This window comes from Ranitomeya variabilis, chromosome 4, assembly GCF_051348905.1.
Source record: "Ranitomeya variabilis isolate aRanVar5 chromosome 4, aRanVar5.hap1, whole genome shotgun sequence".
NCBI lineage: Eukaryota > Metazoa > Chordata > Amphibia > Anura > Dendrobatidae > Ranitomeya > Ranitomeya variabilis.
The window spans coordinates 244,366,030-244,389,241 of record NC_135235.1 but is presented as its reverse complement, the minus strand read 5'-3'; the positions used below and the strand labels follow the sequence as shown (position 1 = coordinate 244,389,241).

At 48.2% G+C, this 23,212-nt stretch overlaps 1 protein-coding gene across 6 annotated transcripts in view; it reads right to left on the bottom strand.

The window, feature by feature from the left end:
- Positions 1–23,212, bottom strand: part of IGSF9B (immunoglobulin superfamily member 9B) — a 154,380-nt gene that overhangs the window by 77,122 nt on the left and 54,046 nt on the right. For all 6 annotated transcript variants that reach the window (XR_013213068.1, XR_013213069.1, XM_077249334.1 and 3 more), the window contains exons 14-16: positions 22,027–22,253; positions 21,559–21,643; positions 19,826–19,987 (exon numbers count right to left, since the gene is read on the bottom strand). Coding sequence is in view for 4 of the 6 variants with exons in the window: in XM_077249334.1 (XP_077105449.1) it covers positions 19,826–19,987; positions 21,559–21,643; positions 22,027–22,253 (474 nt within the window). In the remaining 2 variants the exon portion in view is untranslated. The remainder of the gene's footprint in view (positions 1–19,825; positions 19,988–21,558; positions 21,644–22,026; positions 22,254–23,212) is intronic.

Below are 23,212 nucleotides of genomic sequence, written 5' to 3'. Positions count from 1 at the left end.
GTAACTGACTATATATTCTGCTGATACCCTTTGTTCTAGTGTGCTCTTAAGACAATTAAATATATAATTTGACTTTGGGCTGCTCTTTTATCTCGATCCACGAATCCACACGTCCATTTCTCGGTCTAATTTCACATGCTACTGGGAGCTGGTTCCTGGTCCAATAGACGCCCGTTAATGGATCAGGCGTATATCAAACGAGGAGCTGGTGGCAGTCCAACCGAGCTGATAAGGTTTTGTTTCACTGGTGCTAGTGAAAGGGGTCCCTCAGCCTGTCAGGGTTGTGGGCGAGTGTGGTGCCACGTCAGTGACTGCGTGGGCCACCTTCTCTCACTCCCCGTGCCTTCCTGGGCCCGTGTGGACAAGGGACCGTCTGTGTAAAACTATGCGAAGCAGACCATATGTGTCCCCAGGGGGTGCGGTTCATCACGTTGGTACAAGTGGGGAGACCTTACCACATGATCCCGCTAAAGTAATATTGACGTCAGGCGGGGTGGCAAAGTGTGCATCTTTCATCACAAGTGGTGGCAGCACGATGGAATCGAGATAATGGTGTGTGTGACCCATTCTGCCAGACAATTAAAAAGCAGTACCTTTTTGCCACTGGGGTCTTAAGATCTCATCTCAACACTAGATAGTCCAGTGCAAATACTTTAAGGTGTGTGGGTGAATCAGGTTGCAGCTCTGTTTCAGTAACCAAAGAATGCAAGGATGGCCAGGGGGAAAAGCCAGTGAGATGGCCAATGCCACGGATGGTGGAGAGGAGGTGGAAATCTATGTTGCTCAAATAGAGGAGTTACGCCCAGGCTCCCCAAGGAGCCCGTCGTTGGCAGTCGGTCCTGCAGTGGGCCGATAGCCACCTGCCCATATGCCCAGCCAGGCAGGCTCATATGACCTCCTGCAAGTTGCCCTGGTCAGTCTCCAGGCTCGAGATAAGGCCACCTAAGATACTCTCATGGCAGAATGTCAGCGGGTGCGCGAGCACCAGCAACAAATGCTTCAGCTCCAACTCCAGCTGTAGACCCCAGCCCATCGCGAGTCCCCTGAGATCCGAATCCCAAAGCTATGGGTGAAGAACTTGGCAAGTTTTTTTCAAATGCCAGCAAAAAAGTGTCCATGAGTACCATCTGCCTGAGACCCAGTGGGTCCGGGACTTAAACCCTCACCTCAGGGGTAAGTAAAAATTAATCTTTGGGTACCTGCGAGACCACCCTTAGCTATCAGGACATCAAGCAGGCTCTGATTCGGCAGTACAACTTGACCCCTGAGACATACCGGAAGAGTATGCAGCGGGGTCCTGCAGACACCTGGGCCGATCACATGTGGGCCTTACTGAGAGCAGTTGACCAATGGACTGGAGCTCACCAACATCCACCAGCTGAAGGTGTTCATTGCAACTGAGCTGTTTTTGTGGAACTGCTCGGAGGACCTCCAGCAGTACCTCCGTGACCGGAAGCCAAAGGGCAACAGCGACACTTAGCGATAAGTACTCCAACAACAGGACTCCAGAGGCCAAAAAACTTGAAGGCTGGAGATGGAGCAAGATGAACGTGGTGCCTTCTGTCTTGCCCCTATGGGGTCACCTGCCCATGCTTCCCTCTCTATGTCGGTGGAGGAACTTAGACTGTGTCACCTCTGCCGACAGCCAGGACACTTCAAAGCCATGTGTCCCAAGTGCCAGAAGGGCCCGACCCCATCACAGAAACCGTCCAGGGGAGGGAGGTGGGGGGTGTAACCTCAAATATTCCCGCAAGTGTTTTGGTTGGGACAGACTTGGAGCAGCTAGTGTCCCACTATGTGGCTGCTGAAACCACAAGGCCTGATCCTCCAGACCAAAACGTAATGTCCACTCCTATTGGTGTCAATTTGAATAATGTGCCTACTGATGGGGATCTGGAGGTGGATAATGTACTGTATTACACTCCCCTAGGGGGAAGGAGATAAATCAAGCCACCTGTGATAATGACTGCATGTGGCCGGATGGCCAGCTAGGACAGTTTGTCCTGTGAGGTTGTCAAAGAGGTGACAGACAGGAGGCAGACAGATGCGAAGAGGGAGCATGCAATTGAAGGCCGGGTGGTCCCAGGAGAGGTAGGGCTCCCAGTTAAGTCCTCATTGCAGGGTTCCTCCACAATTGGTATATCAGAGGGACAGGTTAGTCAGTCTGGACCAGCGACTTGATTGGAAGCAAAGAAGCAGGCACTACCCACGGTTGCAGCGACCAAGGCCACTGTCACGCACAGTGGTAGCACCGGGGGGCCTTAGGGGTCTGACAGCTTCCCTTCTTCCGATCAAGTGGCTGCTGGGTCAGATGGAAGCCAGGAGACAAGTCCCGGGAACTGATCGAAGATGTGCAGTCTCGTCTATTCTGGCAACTTCCAATCAGAGAATTTAGGTGACGTTGGAGGCAGAGACAGCCTAAAAGCTCTTAAGGAGCAGGCGCAAAGCCTCTCCTCGGACTCAGACCTCGAGCTCGTGGTCCGGGACCAAGGATGGCTGTATCAGGTAACGGTCCAGCGAGGTTCACAGCAGGTGACCGATGTTGGTGGTACCCTATCCTTTCAGGGAGGAGTTGTTGCGGATTGCGCATGAGATTCCGATGGCCGGACACCTAGGGTCACCAATGCCAAGGCCAGCCCAGCATTTCTACTGGCGAAGGATGAGTTCCGATGTGGCTGCCATTCATGCAACATCTGTCAGAGGGTGTAGATGGCGGGGTGGTGCCCCAAAACCCCACTGGTAACTGCCCATTATTGAAAAGCCTTTCAGGAGTGTGGCTGTGGATTTGGTTGGCCTAATGGCCACTCCCAGAAGCTCCGGGAAACGCTTCATACTGACAGTATTAGACTATGCCATTTGTTACCCGGAAGAGAAAGCCTTGTCGTCCATTCGGCCCAACAAAGTGCCACTGCATCACTGGAGATTTTCTAACAGAGTGGGTTTTCCCCAGGAAATGCTCATCGACTGGGGACCCAGTTAATGTCAGAGCTAATAGAGTCCCTTTGTAAGCAGATACAGGTGCAACATCTGGTGACCAGCCCGTACCACCCACAGACTAATGGCCTGTGCGAGTGGTTCAATGGCACCCTGAAGCAGATGCTAAAGATGTTGGTCGACTCTCAAGGGCACGACTGGGAGCAGTACCTCCCATACCTGCTATTTGCTTACCAGGAGGTTCCACAGGCCTCAACAGGGTTCTCACCCTTTGAGCTCCTGTACAGACGACATGTGCGGGGACCACTAGCTCTGGTGAAAGAGGTCTGGGAAAGAGTGTATGTCGTGCAATTCCATGGCAAGATGCAGGCTTTGGCCCAGCAGGTGCATGATAATATGACAAGCCCAGGCCAATCAGAAGCGATAGTACGACCATAACGCTTGTGGGAGGACCTACCAAGTGGGTCAAAAGGTGTGGATACTGGTCTCCATACCACAGGACAAGCTTCAGGCAGCCTGGGAGCGCCCATCTCTCGTGTAAGAGTAGCTCAGTGCCGTAACGTACCTGGTCACCCCGGACCATACCCGGGGAAGACCATCCACGCGAATGTGATGAAGGCCCATCATGAGCAGGAGGGCCTGCGCCCTCCCCATGTGCAACCTGCCAGAAGAGGGAGAGGTTGAGATTCTTCCGGATATGCTCACCCAAGCTAAGGCGGGTGGGACCATCGAGGATGTTTAGGTTTGCAACCAGCCCTTGTCAGACCAATGATCCCAACTGTGGGCAAACCTACACCCCTTCCAGGATTTATTCAGCAACAAGCCCGGAAGGACAAAGTCGACTGTCAATCACGTAGACGATCCGGCGGACATCATATCGGGTCTCCCTTGGGATACAACAGAACATGCACCAGGAGATTAATGAGATGCTGAAGTTGGAGGTCATCCAACAGCGTTTCATCCTCGCCTGTAGTCCTCATTCCAAAGAATGACCGAACAACCTGGACAGGGGGCTCAATGCTTTCACAGTCACAGATGCGTACCCAATGCCGCACATTGATGACCTGCCCAACCAGTTGGCCAGAGCCAAGTACCTGACGATCATGGGTCTGAGACGGGGATATTGGCAGATTACCCTGACCCTCGAGGCAGGAGAAAGCTCTGCCTTTATCACCCCATTTGGACTGTACGAGTTCACAGTAATGTCATTCGGGGTTAAGAATGCCCTTGCCACTTTTCAGTAGATGGTCAACGTGATGCTCAAGCGACTTGAAGAGTAAGCGGCCGTGTACCTGGATGACATTGCCATCTTCAATTCCATCTGGGAGGATCAACTAGAGCATCTGGCACAGGTGCTCGGGCGGATCTGCCGAGCAGGCTTGATCATCAAGCCGTAGAAGTGCCAGCTGGGCATGAGTGAGGTCCACTACCTGGGATACTGGGTAAGCCAGGGATGGGGGGGGCGTTATGGGGGCTCTACAGCCAGGGCCCAGGAAGGTGGAGGATATCGCATCCTGGACCACCTCCAGGACCAAGAAACAGGTGATGTCCTTCTTGGGCACTATAGGAAGTTCATCCCTCACTATAGTAGCTTGGCAAAACCCCTGACAGACATCACTAAGAAGAAAATTTGACCAACGACTGCGAGACTGTGTTTCGAGCGCTGAAGACCGTCCTTTCTAGCTTCCCAGTACTACAAGCATCAGAATTTACACGGCGCACGGGGGTGAGCGCACGCTCCCTGGACATCTTGACCACATCACCCTAAGGTAATACTAATGAATAATTAAGTCTGGTGAATTTGAGATGTGATCATGGTGGTAATGGGTGACCCTTAAGAGGACTGGTTTTCCAGCTACGGTGGTAATTGTTTATTGATATTGTAAGTGGCCAGGTACCAGTATTATATACTTAGTGGTGTATGTCCAGGGATTCGTGCTCCCCTACTTTTTGCACAGCATGTTTTTTAGGGTTATGGTTCAGTTTTTCATTCCCTCTCACGTTTGTCTGTACATTTTAAATAATAAAGGAATTTTGTACTTTTTGATTAAATTGGGAAAGGAGTATCATCTTTTCTATGGTGGTGTTGTGAACAACAGTGATGATAGGTCACATTGTCCTCAGCATGTATGGATATTTGGCTTCTTCATTATGACTGTATATACAATGCAGATACACCTTAAAAGCGGTTATTCACAAAAATTAAGCAGCAGAGTTACTCTGGACTCCGTTTGGCCTCTGCTCAGCGGTGTCCTTTTCAGAACTGCACAAAATTGCGTCCAACGACACTTTTATGCAATCCTAAAAAGACGGACACAGCTGGATCATAAGCCACAGGACGTCCACAGTGCCTCCATCTGTCTCATTATAGGAAGTCTTCCACCGGGAGTTCCATCCATCTGAATCACATGTCCTGGCATGGGTTGATGGCATCCTTGGGGATAAAAACGTTCTCATCACCGCTGACGTATAGACACTTTCTACTTACATCGATCCTTCACAAGGCCTTGATGCGGTCCGTCTCTTCCTGGCGGCATCCGAATTAGATGGCTCTTTGTGAGCTGATCCCCGAGCTGATGCACTACGTCCTTACACACAATTTTTTGTCTTTAAGGACAACTTTTATTTACAGAAGCGCGGCATGGCCTGTGCGCCCGCGTATGAAAAATGACTTCCTGGGAGAGATCCTTTTGGCGACGTGGGCGTGCCGGCCGCTTCCCATGTGCTGTGCTAGCTTAGATAGATCGTTGATATTTTGTTGTTGTGGGATTGGATGGTGCATCAGCTCGAGGAGTTTGTGATACATATCAATTGTAATTCATCTAATATTCGACTGACTTATGCTTTTGATGATACAAGAATTCATTTCCCGGATCTCTCTCTGAAGGTTGACCCCAATTGTTGAATCCAGACAGATGTCGGACAGTTCCTCAAGATGAGACGGATCTGCTCTTCTGATGTTAAATTGGAAGCACAGGCCTCGGACTTGAGCTCTCGTTATGAGGCCCATGGCTACATAACATAGATGCATCAGGCATGGTTATGATAGAGCCAGAAAAACCCCACGTAGTAGTCTCACATTCTACCATGGGTCATAATAGTGTTGTTGGCGATGGACAGATACGGTTCATCTCCACCTACAACCATGAATGATTTAATATGCGACAAATCTTAGCCAAACATTGGGCTATCCTTAGAGAAGAGCCCTCCCCTGGGTGCCTCTTTGGGCGAATTCCCTTTAATGACTTCAAGAAGATCAAAAAAATTAAATGACCTTCTGGTTAGGAGCCACTGCGTTCCGGCTCCCAGTAAAGCTTCTGGTACACGAGGCCCTATCATGGGTTCTATTCCATGTGGGCAATGCCTTGCCTGCGCCAATGTCCTGCGCGGCTGCACCTTTTTTCCCTCTAATGGCACACGGCACTTTGATATCCACCAGCGTAAATCCTGTGGCAGCACTAATGTCATTTATTATGCCACATGTGGCTGCTCCAGGATATATGTTGGACTTACCACTAGGGAGCTCAGGGTGTAGGTACGTGAACATGTGCGAAACATTGGTCAGGCCAAGACAGCATCTGATCCCTCTGAATTAAAAACAATCTACCGTCACTTCAAGTTCCATCATGATTCTGACACTAAAACATTTAGGGTTAGGGGGATCGATTGCCTTCAGATGGGTATCAGAGGTGGCAACAACAAAAAACTACTTGCCCAGATGGAGACCAGGCGGATAGTTACACTAGATACTATGGTCCCTAAGGGATTGAACAAATCCTTGAGTTTCACTTCCTTTTTATAATGAATCTATTACCTCCATGGTTCCGAATGCCCATCCTTAACACCTTCCAGATGTTTTTTTGTTTTTAATTCTTTCATTCATGATTTTTATTTGTTTTCTTTTATTCGTATCATTTCCAGTGACCTCTGATATGCACTACGACCTTCTTCTTGAGCTTCAACTTAAACTCCCCCAGCAGTATCTTGACAGAAATGTTACAGCCAAGAAGCAACAATGACTACAAATGTGGGCCATTATTGCCATATACTGTTGTACATTGGGATAGGTTTATTCTTTGTTATATGGCATATGCTTTCTCGCATGTATGTTCTTGGTTCCCATGTGCATTTCATCATTGTCCGGCTATGCCCCATGACTGTCAAAGTACTGTTAGCACATTTTTATCTACCTTGTGGAATGCATCACCAGTCTTTGGGAATGATTTGGCTGTGCGCATGCGCGATGTTGCTCGCATTGTCCTGGGTGCGGCTGGGTGACTTTGTCTCCGGCGCACGCACAGGGACTTTGTCTCTCCCTGTGCGTGCGCTGTGACACATGATGTCCTGTGCTGCGGTAGCAGGACCCGCCGGGTACAACACGCATGCGCCAAGTGCGCCATCTCAATTGGTCGATTGTGACCATGTGACTTATTACCGGGGATATTTGAATGTCCTTGTGTAATACCAGTATGTATCCCCTTGAGAAAGAGGGGTTGTGTGCCAGAGAAACGCACAAAGGGGGCTGACATCCGGCCCGGGGTCACCACTGCATTGGTCCACACTGTTGATAAGTGCTACTCTTTGCTACTACTTCCGATTGTATTATTGTCTGCTAGACGCTTCTGTTACCTATTTGGAACTTATCACCTGTTTGTGCCCTTATTGTTTTGTATGTATTTAATCTTTGACTCTTTTACTCCCAATGTTTGACCCTGGCACATCTGCACGGTCTTTGTGCTTTGTTACTGTAATACATGGATTTTTACTTTTTTGATATATAAAATTTATACTTAAATTTACTCTATCACCAATTATTCCTTGTTCTCATATTTCAGATGCAAATAGATTTGCTACATAAATTGTAAGCTCCTGTGCTCAGTGTCCTCCCCTCCTCATAGATTGTAAGCTCCTGTGCTCAGTGTCCTCTCCTCATAGATTGTAAGCTCCTATACTCAGTGTCCTCCCCTCCTCATAGATTGTAAGCTCCTGTGATCAGTGTCCTCTCCTCATAGATTGTAAGCTCCTGTGATCAGTGTCCTCCTCTCCTCAGATTGCAAGCTCCTCTGCTCAGTGTCCTCCTCTCCTCATAGATTGTAAGCTCCTATGCTCAGTGTCCTCTCTCCTCAGATTGTAAGCTCCTGTGATCAGTGTCCTCTCCTCATAGAATGTAAGCTCCTGTGCTCAGTGTCCTCTCCTCATAGAATGTAAGCTCCTGTGCTCAGTGTCCTCCCCTCCTCATAGATTGTAAGCTCCTGTGCTCAGTGTCCTCTCTCCTCATAGATTGTAAGCTCCTGTGCTCAGTGTCCTCCTCTCCTCATAGATTGTAAGCAACTGTGATCAGTGTCCTCTCCTCATAGATTGTAAGCTCCTGTGATCAGTGTCCTCTCCTCATAGAATGTAAGCTCCTGTGCTCAGTGTCCTCCCCTCCTCATAGATTGTAAGCTCCTGTGCTCAGTGTCCTCTCTCCTCATAGATTGTAAGCTCCTGTGCTCAGTGTCCTCCTCTCCTCATAGATTGTAAGCTCCTGTGATCAGTGTCCTCTCCTCATAGATTGTAAGCTCCTGTGATCAGTGTCCTCCTCTCCTCAGATTGCAAGCTCCTCTGCTCAGTGTCCTCCTCTCCTCATAGATTGTAAGCTCCTGTGATCAGTGTCCTCTCCTCATAGAATGTAAGCTCCTGTGCTCAGTGTCCTCCCCTCCTCATAGATTGTAAGCTCCTGTGCTCAGTGTCCTCTCTCCTCATAGATTGTAAGCTCCTGTGCTCAGTGTCCTCTCCTCATAGATTGTAAGCTCCTGTGCTCAGTGTCCTCCTCTCCTCATAGATTGTAAGCTCCTGTGATCAGTGTCCTCCCCTCCTCATAGATTGTAAGCTCCTGTGCTCAGTGTCCTCTCCTCATAGATTGTAAGCTCCTGTGCTCAGTGTTTTCCTCTCCTCATAGATTGTAAGCTCCTATGATCAGTGTCCTCCTCTCCTCATAGATTGTAAGCTCCTGTGCTCAGTGTCCTCCTCTCCTCATAGATTGTAAGCTCCTGTGATCAGTGTCCTCTCCTCATAGATTGTAAGCTCCTGTGCTCAGTGTCCTCCCCTCCTCATAGATTGTAAGCTCCTGTGCTCAGTGTCCTCTCCTCATAGATTGTAAGCTCCTGTGCTCAGTGTTTTCCTCTCCTCATAGATTGTAAGCTCCTGTGATCAGTGTCCTCTCCTCATAGATTGTAAGCTCCTGTGATCAGTGTCCTCTCCTCATAGATTGTAAGCTCCTGTGCTGAGTGTCCTCCTCTCCTCATAGATTGTAAGCTCCTGTGCTCAGTGTCCTCCCCTCCTCATAGATTGTAAGCTCCTGTGCTCAGTGTCCTCTCCTCATAGATTGTAAGCTCCTGTGCTCAGTGTTTTCCTCTCCTCATAGATTGTAAGCTCCTGTGATCAGTGTCCTCTCCTCATAGATTGTAAGCTCCTGTGATCAGTGTCCTCTCCTCATAGATTGTAAGCTCCTGTGCTGAGTGTCCTCCTCTCCTCATAGATTGTAAGCTCCTGTGATCTGTGTCCTCTCCTCATAGATTGTAAGCTCCTGTGCTCAGTGTCCTCTCTCCTCATAGATTCTAAGCTCCTGTGCTCAGTGTCCTCCTCTCCTCATAGATTGTAAGCTCCTATGCTCAGTGTCCTCCCCTCCTCATAGATTGTAAGCTCATGTGCTCAGTGTCCTCCTCTCCTCATAGATTGTAAGCTCCTGTGCTCAGAGTCCTCCTCTCCTCATAGATTGTAAGCTCCTGTGCTCAGTGTCCTCCCCTCCTCATAGATTGTAAGCTCCTGTGCTCAGTGTCCTCCCCTCCTCATAGATTGTAAGCTCCTGTGCTCAGTGTCCTCTCTCCTCATAGATTGTAAGCTCCTGTGCTCAGTGTCATCTCTCCTCATAGATTGTAAGCTCCTGTGATCAGTGTCCTCTCCTCATAGATTGTAAGATCCTGTGCTCAGTGTCATCTCTCCTTAGATTGTAAGCTCCTGTGCTCAGTGTCGTCTCTCCTCATAGATTGTAAGCTCCTGTGATCAGTGTCCTCTCCTCATAGATTGTAAGATCCTGTGCTCAGTGTCCTCTCTCCTCATAGATTGTAAGCTCCTGTGATCAGTGTCCTCCTCTCCTCATAGATTGTAAGCTCCTGTGCTCAGTGTCCTCCTCTCCTCATAGATTGTAAGCTCCTGTGATCAGTGTCCTCTCTCCTCATAGATTGTAAGCTCCTGTGCTCAGTGTCCTCTCCTCATAGATTGTAAGCTCCTGTGATCAGTGTCCTCCCCTCCTCATAGATTGTAAACTCCTGTGATCAGTGTCCTCTCCTCATAGATTGTAAGCTCCTGTGCTCAGTGTTTTCCTCTCCTCATAGATTGTAAGCTCCTATGATCAGTGTCCTCCTCTCCTCATAGATTGTAAGCTCCTGTGCTCAGTGTCCTCCTCTCCTCATAGATTGTAAGCTCCTGTGATCAGTGTCCTCTCCTCATAGATTGTAAGCTCCTGTGCTCAGTGTCCTCCCCTCCTCATAGATTGTAAGCTCCTGTGCTCAGTGTCCTCTCCTCATAGATTGTAAGCTCCTGTGCTCAGTGTTTTCCTCTCCTCATAGATTGTAAGCTCCTGTGATCAGTGTCCTCTCCTCATAGATTGTAAGCTCCTGTGATCAGTGTCCTCTCCTCATAGATTGTAAGCTCCTGTGCTGAGTGTCCTCCTCTCCTCATAGATTGTAAGCTCCTGTGCTCAGTGTCCTCCCCTCCTCATAGATTGTAAGCTCCTGTGCTCAGTGTCCTCTCCTCATAGATTGTAAGCTCCTGTGCTCAGTGTTTTCCTCTCCTCATAGATTGTAAGCTCCTGTGATCAGTGTCCTCTCCTCATAGATTGTAAGCTCCTGTGATCAGTGTCCTCTCCTCATAGATTGTAAGCTCCTGTGCTGAGTGTCCTCCTCTCCTCAAAGATTGTAAGCTCCTGTGATCTGTGTCCTCTCCTCATAGATTGTAAGCTCCTGTGCTCAGTGTCCTCCTCTCCTCATAGATTGTAAGCTCCTGTGATCTGTGTCCTCTCCTCATAGATTGTAAGCTCCTGTGCTCAGTGTCCTCTCTCCTCATAGATTCTAAGCTCCTGTGCTCAGTGTCCTCCTCTCCTCATAGATTGTAAGCTCCTATGCTCAGTGTCCTCCCCTCCTCATAGATTGTAAGCTCATGTGCTCAGTGTCCTCCTCTCCTCATAGATTGTAAGCTCCTGTGCTCAGAGTCCTCCTCTCCTCATAGATTGTAAGCTCCTGTGCTCAGTGTCCTCCCCTCCTCATAGATTGTAAGCTCCTGTGCTCAGTGTCCTCCCCTCCTCATAGATTGTAAGCTCCTGTGCTCAGTGTCCTCTCTCCTCATAGATTGTAAGCTCCTGTGCTCAGTGTCATCTCTCCTCATAGATTGTAAGCTCCTGTGATCAGTGTCCTCTCCTCATAGATTGTAAGATCCTGTGATCAGTGTCATCTCTCCTTAGATTGTAAGCTCCTGTGCTCAGTGTCGTCTCTCCTCATAGATTGTAAGCTCCTGTGATCAGTGTCCTCTCCTCATAGATTGTAAGATCCTGTGCTCAGTGTCCTCTCTCCTCATAGATTGTAAGCTCCTGTGATCAGTGTCCTCCTCTCCTCATAGATTGTAAGCTCCTGTGCTCAGTGTCCTCCTCTCCTCATAGATTGTAAGCTCCTGTGATCAGTGTCCTCTCTCCTCATAGATTGTAAGCTCCTGTGCTCAGTGTCCTCTCCTCATAGATTGTAAGCTCCTGTGATCAGTGTCCTCCCCTCCTCATAGATTGTAAGCTCCTGTGATCAGTGTCCTCTCCTCATAGATTGTAAGCTCCTGTGCTCAGTATCCTCCCCTCCTCATAGATTGTAAGCTCCTGTGATCAGTGTCCTCTCCTCATAGATTGTAAGCTCCTGTGATCAGTGTCCTCTCCTCATAGATTGTAAGCTCCTGTGCTCAGAGTCCTCCTCTCCTCATAGATTGTAAGCTCCTGTGCTCAATGTCCTCCTCTCTTCATAGATTGTAAGATCCTGTGCTCAGTGTCCTCTCACCTCATAGATTGTAAGCTCCTGTGCTCAGTGTCCTCTCCTCATAGATTGTAAGCTCCTGTGCTCAGTGTCCTCTCCTCATAGATTGTAAGCTCCTATACCCAGTGTCCTCCCCTCCTCATAGATTGTAAGCTCCTGTGATCAGTGTCCTCTCCTCATAGATTGTAAGCTCCTGTGATCAGTGTCCTCCTCTCCTCAGATTGCAAGCTCCTCTGCTCAGTGTCCTCCTCTCCTCATAGATTGTAAGCTCCTATGCTCAGTGTCCTCTCTCCTCAGATTATAAGCTCCTGTGATCAGTGTCCTCTCCTCATAGATTGTAAGCTCCTGTGCTCAGTGTCCTCTCTCCTCATAGATTGTAAGCTCCTGTGCTCAGTGTCCTCTCCTCATAGATTGTAAGCACCTGTGCTCAGTGTCCTCTCCTCATAGATTGTAAGCTCCTGTGCTCAGTGTTTTCCTCTCCTCATAGATTGTAAGCTCCTGTGCTCAGTGTCCTCTCCTCATAGATTGTAAGCTCCTGTGCTCAGTGTCCTCTCCTCATAGACTGTAAGCTCCTGTGCTCAGTGTCCTCTCCTCATAGATTGTAAGCTCCTATGCTCAGTGTCGTCTCTCCTTATAGATTGTAAGCTCCTGTGCTCAGTGTCCTCTCCTCATAGATTGTAAGCTCCTATGCTCAGTGTCCTCTCCTCATAGATTGTAAGCTCTTGTGCTCAGTGTCCTCCTCTCCTCATAGATTGTAAGATCCTGTGCTCAGTGTCCTCTCTCCTCATAGATTGTAAGCTCCTGTGCTCAGTGTCCTCTCTCCTCATAGATTGTAAGCTCTTGTGCTCAGTGTCCTCCTCTCCTCATAGATTGTAAGATCCTGTGCTCAGTGTCCTCTCTCCTCATAGATTGCAAGCTCCTGTGCTCAGTGTTCTCTCTCCTCATAGATTGTAAGCTCCTGTGATCAGTGTCCTCTCCTCATAGACTGTAAGCTCCTGTGCTCAGTGTCCTCCTCTCCTCATAGATTGTAAGCTCCTGTGCTCAGTGTCCTCTCCTCATAGATTGTAAGCTCCTGTGCTCAGTGTCCTCCTCTCCTCATAGATTGTAAGCTCCTGTCATCTGTGTCCTCTCCTCATAGATTGTAAGCTCCTGTGCTCAGTGTCCTCCTCTCCTCATAGATTGTAAGCTCCTGTGCTCAGTGTCCTCCCCTCCTCATAGATTGTAAGCTCATGTGCTCAGTGTCCTCCTCTCCTCATAGATTGTAAGCTCCTGTGCTCAGAGTCCTCCTCTCCTCATAGATTGTAAGCTCCTGTGCTCAGTGTCCTCCCCTCCTCATAGATTGTAAGCTCCTGTGCTCAGTGTCCTCCCCTCCTCATAGATTGTAAGCTCCTGTGCTCAGTGTCCTCCCCTCCTCATAGATTGTAAGCTCCTGTGCTCAGTGTCCTCTCCTCATAGATTGTAAGCTCCTCTGCTCAGTGTCCTCTCTCCTCATAGATTGTAAGCTCCTGTGCTCAGTGTCCTCTCCTCATAGATTGTAAGCTCCTGTGCTCAGTGTCCTCCTGTCCTCATAGATTGTAAGCTCCTGTGCTCAGTGTCCTCTCTCCTCATAGATTGTAAGCTCCTATGATCAGTGTCCTCTCCTCATAGATTGTAAGCTCCTGTGCTCAGTGTCCTCTCCTCATAGATTGTAAGCTCCTGTGCTCAGTGTCCTCTCCTCATAGATTGTAAGATCCCGTACTCAGTGTCATCTCTCCTTAGATTGTAAGCTCCTGTGCTCAGTGTCCTCCTCTCCTCATAGATTGTAAGCTCCTGTGCTCAGTGTCCTCTCTCCTCATAGATTGTAAGCTCCTGTGCTCAGTGTCGTCTCTCCTTATAGATTGTAAGCTCCTGTGCTCAGTGTCCTCCCCTCCTCATAGATTGTAAGCTCCTGTGCTCAGTGTCCTCCCCTCCTCATAGATTGTAAGCTCCTGTGCTCAGTGTCCTCCCCTCCTCATAGATTGTAAGCTCCTGTGATCTGTGTCCTCTCCTCATAGATTGTAAGCTCCTGTGCTCAGTGTCCTCCCCTCCTCATAGATTGTAAGCTCCTGTGCTCAGTGTCCTCTCTCCTCATAGATTGTAAGCTCCTGTGCTCAGTGTCCTCTCTCCTCATAGATTGTAAGCTCCTGTGATCAGTGTCCTCTCCTCATAGATTGTAAGCTCCTGTGCTCAGTGTTCTCTCTCCTCATAGATTCTAAGCTCCTGTGCTCAGTGTCCTCTCTCCTCATAGATTCTAAGCTCCTGTGCTCAGTGTCCTCTCCTCATAGATTGTAAGCTCCTGTGCTCAGTGTCCTCTTCTCCTCATAGATTGTAAGCTCCTGTGATCTGTGTCCTCTCCTCATAGATTGTAAGCTCCTGTGCTCAGTGTCCTCTCTCCTCATAGATTCTAAGCTCCTGTGCTCAGTGTCCTCCTCTCCTCATAGATTGTAAGCTCCTATGCTCAGTGTCCTCCCCTCCTCATAGATTGTAAGCTCATGTGCTCAGTGTCCTCCTCTCCTCATAGATTGTAAGCTCCTGTGCTCAGAGTCCTCCTCTCCTCATAGATTGTAAGCTCCTGTGCTCAGTGTCCTCCCCTCCTCATAGATTGTAAGCTCCTGTGCTCAGTGTCCTCCCCTCCTCATAGATTGTAAGCTCCTGTGCTCAGTGTCCTCCCCTCCTCATAGATTGTAAGCTCCTCTGCTCAGTGTCATCTCTCCTCATAGATTGTAAGCTCCTGTGCTCAGTGTCCTCCCCTCCTCATAGATTGTAAGCTCCTGTGCTCAGTGTCCTCCCCTCCTCATAGATTGTAAGCTCCTCTGCTCAGTGTCCTCTCTCCTCATAGATTGTAAGCTCCTGTGCTCAGTGTCATCTCTCCTCATAGATTGTAAGCTCCTGTGCTCAGTGTCCTCTCCTCATAGATTGTAAGATCCCGTACTCAGTGTCATCTCTCCTTAGATTGTAAGCTCCTGTGCTCAGTGTCGTCTCTCCTCATAGATTGTAAGCTCCTGTGATCAGTGTCCTCTCCTCATAGATTGTAAGATCCTGTGCTCAGTGTCCTCTCTCCTCATAGATTGTAAGCTCCTGTGATCAGTGTCCTCTCTCCTCATAGATTGTAAGCTCCTGTGCTCAGTGTCCTCTCCTCATAGATTGTAAGCTCCTGTGATCAGTGTCCTCCCCTCCTCATAGATTGTAAGCTCCTGTGATCAGTGTCCTCTCCTCATAGATTGTAAGCTCCTGTGCTCAGTATCCTCCCCTCCTCATAGATTGTAAGCTCCTGTGATCAGTGTCCTCTCCTCATAGATTGTAAGCTCCTGTGCTCAGAGTCCTCCTCTCCTCATAGATTGTAAGCTCCTGTGCTCAATGTCCTCCTCTCTTCATAGATTGTAAGATCCTGTGCTCAGTGTCCTCTCACCTCATAGATTGTAAGCTCCTGTGCTCAGTGTCCTCTCCTCATAGATTGTAAGCTCCTGTGCTCAGTGTCCTCCTCTCCTCATAGATTGTAAGCTCCTATACCCAGTGTCCTCCCCTCCTCATAGATTGTAAGCTCCTGTGATCAGTGTCCTCTCCTCATAGATTGTAAGCTCCTGTGATCAGTGTCCTCCTCTCCTCAGATTGCAAGCTCCTCTGCTCAGTGTCCTCCTCTCCTCATAGATTGTAAGCTCCTATGCTCAGTGTCCTCTCTCCTCAGATTATAAGCTCCTGTGCTCAGTGTCCTCTCTCCTCATAGATTGTAAGCTCCTGTGCTCAGTGTCCTCCTCTCCTCATAGATTGTAAGCACCTGTGCTCAGTGTCCTCTCCTCATAGATTGTAAGCTCCTGTGCTCAGTGTTTTCCTCTCCTCATAGATTGTAAGCTCCTGTGCTCAGTGTCCTCTCCTCATAGATTGTAAGCTCCTGTGCTCAGTGTCCTCTCCTCATAGACTGTAAGCTCCTGTGCTCAGTGTCCTCTCCTCATAGATTGTAAGCTCCTATGCTCAGTGTCGTCTCTCCTTATAGATTGTAAGCTCCTATGCTCAGTGTCCTCTCTCCTCATAGATTGTAAGCTCCTGTGATCAGTGTCCTCTCCTCATAGATTGTAAGCTCTTGTGCTCAGTGTCCTCCTCTCCTCATAGATTGTAAGATCCTGTGCTCAGTGTCCTCTCTCCTCATAGATTGTAAGCTCCTGTGCTCAGTGTCCTCTCTCCTCATAGATTGTAAGCTCTTGTGCTCAGTGTCCTCCTCTCCTCATAGATTGTAAGATCCTGTGCTCAGTGTCCTCTCTCCTCATAGATTGTAAGCTCCTGTGCTCAGTGTTCTCTCTCCTCATAGATTGTAAGCTCCTGTGATCAGTGTCCTCTCCTCATAGACTGTAAGCTCCTGTGCTCAGTGTCCTCCTCTCCTCATAGATTGTAAGCTCCTGTGCTCAGTGTCCTCTCCTCATAGATTGTAAGCTCCTGTGCTCAGTGTCCTCCTCTCCTCATAGATTGTAAGCTCCTGTCATCTGTGTCCTCTCCTCATAGATTGTAAGCTCCTGTGCTCAGTGTCCTCCTCTCCTCATAGATTGTAAGCTCCTGTGCTCAGTGTCCTCCCCTCCTCATAGATTGTAAGCTCATGTGCTCAGTGTCCTCCTCTCCTCATAGATTGTAAGCTCCTGTGCTCAGTGTTCTCCCCTCCTCATAGATTGTAAGCTCCTGTGCTCAGTGTCCTCCCCTCCTCATAGATTGTAAGCTCCTGTGCTCAGTGTCCTCCCCTCCTCATAGATTGTAAGCTCCTGTGCTCAGTGTCCTCTCCTCATAGATTGTAAGCTCCTCTGCTCAGTGTCCTCTCTCCTCATAGATTGTAAGCTCCTGTGCTCAGTGTCCTCTCCTCATAGATTGTAAGCTCCTGTGCTCAGTGTCCTCCTGTCCTCATAGATTGTAAGCTCCTGTGCTCAGTGTCCTCTCTCCTCTTAGATTGTAAGCTCCTGTGATCTGTGTCCTCTCTCCTCATAGATTGTAAGCTCCTATGATCAGTGTCCTCTCCTCATAGATTGTAAGCTCCTGTGCTCAGTGTCCTCTCCTCATAGATTGTAAGCTCCTGTGCTCAGTGTCCTCTCCTCATAGATTGTAAGATCCCGTACTCAGTGTCATCTCTCCTTAGATTGTAAGCTCCTGTGCTCAGTGTCCTCCTCTCCTCATAGATTGTAAGCTCCTGTGCTCAGTGTCCTCTCTCCTCATAGATTGTAAGCTCCTGTGATCAGTGTCCTCTCTCCTCATAGATTGTAAGCTCCTGTGCTCAGTGTCCTCTCTCCTCATAGATTGTAAGCTCCTGTGATCAGTGTCCTCTCTCCTCATAGATTGTAAGCTCCTGTGCTCAGTGTCGTCTCTCCTTATAGATTGTAAGCTCCTGTGCTCAGTGTCCTCCCCTCCTCATAGATTGTAAGCTCCTGTGCTCAGTGTCCTCCCCTCCTCATAGATTGTAAGCTCCTGTGCTCAGTGTCCTCTCCTCATAGATTGTAAGCTCCTGTGCTCAGTGTCCTCCTCTCCTCATAGATTGTAAGCTCCTGTGATCTGTGTCCTCTCCTCATAGATTGTAAGCTCCTGTGCTCAGTGTCCTCTCCTCAGATTGTAAGCTCCTGTGCTCAGTTTCCTCTCCTCATAGATTGTAAGCTCCTGTGCTCAGTGTCCTCTCCTCATAGATTGTAAGCTCCTGTGCTCAGTGTCCTCTCTCCTCATAGATTGTAAGCTCCTGTGCTCAGTGTCCTCTCTCCTCATAGATTGTAAGCTCCTGTGCTCAGTGTCCTCTCTCCTCATAGATTGTAAGCTCCTGTGATCAGTGTCCTCCCCTCCTCATAGATTGTAAGCACCTGTGCTCAGTGTCCTCCTCTCCTCATAGATTGTAAGCTCCTGTGCTCAGTGTCCTCCTCTCCTCAGATTGTAAGCTCATGTGCTCAGTGTCCTCCTCTCCTCATAGATTGTAAGCTCCTGTGCTCAGTGTCCTCTCTCCTCATAGATTGTAAGCTCCTGTGCTCAGTGTCCTCCTTTCCTCATAGATTGTAAGCTCCTATGCTCAGTGTCCTCCTCTCCTCATAGATTGTAAGCTCTTGTGCTCAGTGTCCTCCTGTCCTCATAGATTGTAAGCTCCTATGCTCAGTGTCCTCCTCTCCTCATAGATTGTAAGCTCTTGTGCTCAGTGTCCTCCTCTCCTCATAGATTGTAAGCTCCTGTGCTCAGTGTCCCCTCCTCATAGATTGTAAGCTCCTGTGCTCAGTGTTCTCCTCTCCTCATAGATTGTAAGCTCCTGTGATCAGTGTCCTCTCCTCATAGATTGTAAGCTCCTGTGCTCAGTGTTCTCCTCTCCTCATAGATTGTAAGCTCCGTGTCCTCCTCTCCTCATAGATTGTAAGCTCCTATGGTCAGTGTCCTCCGCTCCTCAGATTGTAAGCTCCTGTGCTCAGTGTCCTCTCCTCATAGTTTGTAAGCTCCTGTGATCAATGTCCTCCTCTCCTCAGATTGTAAGCTCCTGTGCTCAGTGTCCTCTCCTCATAGTTTGTAAGCTCCTGTGATCAATGTCTTCCTCTCCTCATAGATTGTAAGCTCATGTGCTCAGTGTCCTCTCTCCTCATAGATTGTAAGCTCCTGTGCTCAGTGTCCTCTCCTCATAGATTGTAAGCTCCTGTGCTCAGTGTCCTCTCTCCTCATAGATTGTAAGCTCCTGTGCTCAGTGTTGTCTCTCCTCATAGATTGTAAGCTCCTGTGCTCAGTGTCCTCCTCTCCTCATAGATTGTAAGCTCCTGTGCTCAGTGTCCTCTCTCCTCAGATTGTAAGCTCCTGTGCTCAGTGTCCTCTCTCCTCATAGATTGTAAGCTCCTGTGCTCAGTGTCCTCTCTCCTCATAGATTGTAAGGTTCTGTGCTCAGTGTCCTCCTCTCCTCATAGATTGTAAGCTCTTGTGCTCAGTGTCCTCCTGTCCTCATAGATTGTAAGCTCCTGTGCTCAGTGTCCTCCTCTCCTCATAGATTGTAAGCTCCTGTGATCAGTGTCCTCTCCTCATAGATTGTAAGCTCCTGTGCTCAGTGTTCTCCTCTCCTCATAGATTGTAAGCTCCGTGTCCTCCTCTCCTCATAGATTGTAAGCTCCTATGGTCAGTGTCCTCCGCTCCTCAGATTGTAAGCTCCTGTGCTCAGTGTCCTCTCCTCATAGTTTGTAAGCTCCTGTGATCAATGTCCTCCTCTCCTCATAGATTGTAAGCTCATGTGCTCAGTGTCCTCTCTCCTCATAGATTGTAAGCTCCTGTGCTCAGTGTCCTCTCCTCATAGATTGTAAGCTCCTGTGCTCAGTGTCCTCTCTCCTCATAGATTGTAAGCTCCTGTGCTCAGTGTTGTCTCTCCTCATAGATTGTAAGCTCCTGTGCTCAGTGTCCTCCTCTCCTCATAGATTGTAAGCTCCTGTGCTCAGTGTCCTCTCTCCTCAGATTGTAAGCTCCTGTGCTCAGTGTCCTCTCTCCTCATAGATTGTAAGCTCCTGTGCTCAGTGTCCTCTCTCCTCATAGATTGTAAGCTCTTGTGCTCAGTGTCCTCCTGTCCTCATAGATTGTAAGCTCCTGTGCTCAGTGTCCTCCTCTCCTCATAGATTGTAAGCTCCTGTGATCAGTGTCCTCTCCTCATAGATTGTAAGCTCCTGTGCTCAGTGTTCTCCTCTCCTCATAGATTGTAAGCTCCGTGTCCTCCTCTCCTCATAGATTGTAAGCTCCTATGGTCAGTGTCCTCCGCTCCTCAGATTGTAAGCTCCTGTGATCAGTGTCCTCTCCTCATAGATTGTAAGCTCCTGTGCTCAGTGTCCTCCTCTCCTCATAGCTTTCTATTCTCCACTCACCTTTCTTTTTCTTCAGTTTCCGTTTTCTCTGTCTGTTCACCACACAAGCCGCCAATGTGCTAAATAAAACGGCGGCAGCCAAGAAGCAGATGGTAGCGACTATTCCAGCGAGGACGGGACGAGCAAAACCTTCATCACTCAGTTCTGGGGATGGAAAGACATCTGAAAGCAGAAAGCAAATATACACATGATGAGAGCATTATACTGCCTCTGTACAAATCCCTGGTTAGACCGCACATGTAGTACTGTGTACAGTTTTGGGCACCGGTGGTCAGGAAGGATATCATGTAACTAGAGCGAGTACAAAGGAAGGCAACAAAATTAATAAAGGGGATGGGGGAACTACAATACCCAGAGAGATTAGCAAAATTAGGATTATTTAGTCTAGAAAAAAAACACGACTGGTGGGTAATCTAATAACCATGTATAAGTATATAAGGGGACAACACAAATATCTCGCTGAGGATCTGTTTATACCAGGGAAGGTGATGGGCACAAGGGGGCATTCTCTGCGTCTGCAGGAGAGAAGGTTTTTCCACCAACATAGAAGAGGATTCTTTAGGCCAAGTGCACACGTTGCAGAATTGCCGCGGAAATTTCCGCGGCAATTCTGCAACTCCTGCCGCAGGTATATTGCATGCAGAATTGGCATGTGTATTCCTGCTAAACATTAGCGTTTTACAAGCGTAATTAGCTTGCAGAATGCTAGCGTTTTACAAGCAATCTGTAGCATTGCTTGGAAAACTGATTGACAGGTTGGTCACACTTGTGAAACATAGTGTTTAACAAGTGTGACCAACTTTTTACTATTGATGCTGCCTATGCAGCTTCAATAGTAAAAAGATCTAATGTTAAAAATGATTAAAAAAATAAAAATGTGGTTATTCTCACCTTCCGATGGCCCCCGATCTCCTCAGCGGTGCACGCGGCGGCTTCCGTTCCCAGGGATGCTTTGAGCAAAGGACCTGGGATGACGTCACGGTCACGTGACCGCGACGTCATCCCAGGTCCTTCGCACAAAGCATCCCTGGGGGAAGCCGCCGCGCGCACTGCTACAAGGCGGGAGGACTCCGGAAGGCGAGTATATCACTTTTTTATTTTAATTCTTTTTTTTTTTTTTTTTTAAACAGTGATATGGTGCCCAGTCCATGGAGGAGAGTCTCCTCTCCTCCACCCTGGGTACCAACCGCAGACGATCTGCTTACTTCCCACATGGTGGGCTTAGAAACAAGCGGAAAGTAAGTGGATCAATTTATTCCTATGTGTGCGGAATCCCCGCGATTCCGCAAATTAATTAACATGCTGTGTTTTTTTCCGGAATGTGTTTCCGCTCAGAAAAATAACGCAGCATGTGCATACAAAATGCGGATTGCATTCTATTGATAGGATTCTTAATGTGAGCGTTTTCTTCGCGGTTTTATAGCAAAAAAAACGCGAAAAATCCGGAACGTGTGCACACAGCCTCTCAGTTATTAGTTCGTTAGAAGGACATAGATCTGGGGATTTATTCTGACAGAATATAGGCTGAACTGGACGGACAAATGGCTTTTTCAGCCTTGCTAACTATGTTACTATGTTTCATCACAAAGGACAAAGGTCCGAGGTCTGGAGGGGGAAAGAGCGAAGGACAGAAAAATGAGAGCCCTGCTGCGCATCCAGGAGAGAGGAGCCTCTGCAGTTGTACGGATGATGGCAGTGCTTGTCACACTTTTGTGGGCTCGTGTGGCCCGTACCTGTACTGGACACCCCGGCAATGTTACTGGGCTCACTGATGAGATCCTGCATAACGGCCAGGACCCGGAACTCGTACCATGTGTCCTAGAAAGAGGAGCACAATGATGGAGCACACGTGAGGCACGGATGGATTATACTACAGGATGGAAAAGAAAGACGCAGATTCTTCAACATCTAGGAGTGTGAACAAGAGCCAAGTGGTCTATACAGTCATGTCCGGTGAGGGTTAATAAGTTATTTCTCATGTTACATCACTGACATGACGACATCACAAAATGACTGAATGCAGAGCAAAACGTCCAGACCTCAATATGAAGCTAAAGTAAGTGATTAGTGGCAACATCTCCCCAAATATCAGCCCCCTCTCCTATTTCTACCAACAATCCCCCAATAATATCCCCAGTTATAGCCAGTGGCATCATTACTGACCCTCGCCTGGATTCAGTTTCCCCTGCAGAGTTCTTTACCTGGGACAGCTCCTTCGCCAGGATCTCGGTCTCAGCCCCGGTGATAGAGTCATCTAAGATCTCCCATCGCTCTGCTAAGCGAAACTCCATAATGTACCGATCCAGCGGGAAGGTGTGATTGGCCGGTGGGAGCCAGGACAGGAGCACGCCCTGCTGCGTGCGGTTGGCAATGAGACAGCGCGGGGAGGTGAGGACCAGCAGCGGCTCCGGGGTGGTGATCGGGAAAGCTTCAAACACAGGAAGAGAAGAAACTTCTTAAGGGGGAGAGGGTATATATTACACTGGGGAAATTAAGTATTTGATCCATTGCCAATTTTGTACGTTTTCCCACCTACAAAAGAACGGAGAGGTCTGCAATTTTTAGCGTAGGTACTCTTACAGTGTGAGAGACAGAATCTAAAAATTAAAGAAGTTGTCCACTACAATAATTTTTTTTTTTTTCATAAATCTTGCTATTATGTGCCACTGAAACCATCCACTGTGTTTATTTTAGAAATATTACCTTTTATCATGCTGTAGCAGCACATCTTCAGTGCTGGATCCAGCTCTCATGGGGTTAATCGACAACTTCCTTTCTCCTGAGTTATTGTGCTCTAATACTACAAGTTCCATGATGCTTTGCACAGGCCACTAAGCAGGAACCCACCACACCCACTCCAAAACACACCCCAACCCCTCCCTCGTCTCCCCCCTCTAGCTTCAAAAAGATTTGTGATGTCATTTCTGTCCAACCTCCTCTTTTACATTTGTCCAACCCACACTCCATTACACACGGATAGAGAGATAGATAGATATATAGATATATCTGTATGTATCCATCTATGTCTATTTACATATATATGTCCATATCCATGTTTCGAAACCCCTTCACCCCTGGAGCTTTTTTCGTTTATCGCTCCCCTTCTTTCCAGAGCCATAATTTTTCCGTCAATATGGCCATGTGGGGGCTTATTTTTTGCGGGACAAGTTCTACTTTTGAACGACACCATTGGTTTTACCGTGTCGTGTAACAGAAAATGTGAAAAAAAGTCAAAGTGCGATGAAATTGCAAAAAAAGTGCAATCCCACACTTGTTTTTTGCTTGGCTTTTTTGCTAGGTTCACTAAATGCTAAGGCTGTGTGCACACGTTGCGGATTTGATTCCAGATCCGAAGGGTTTTCTGCTGCACAGAATTGCATCAAATCC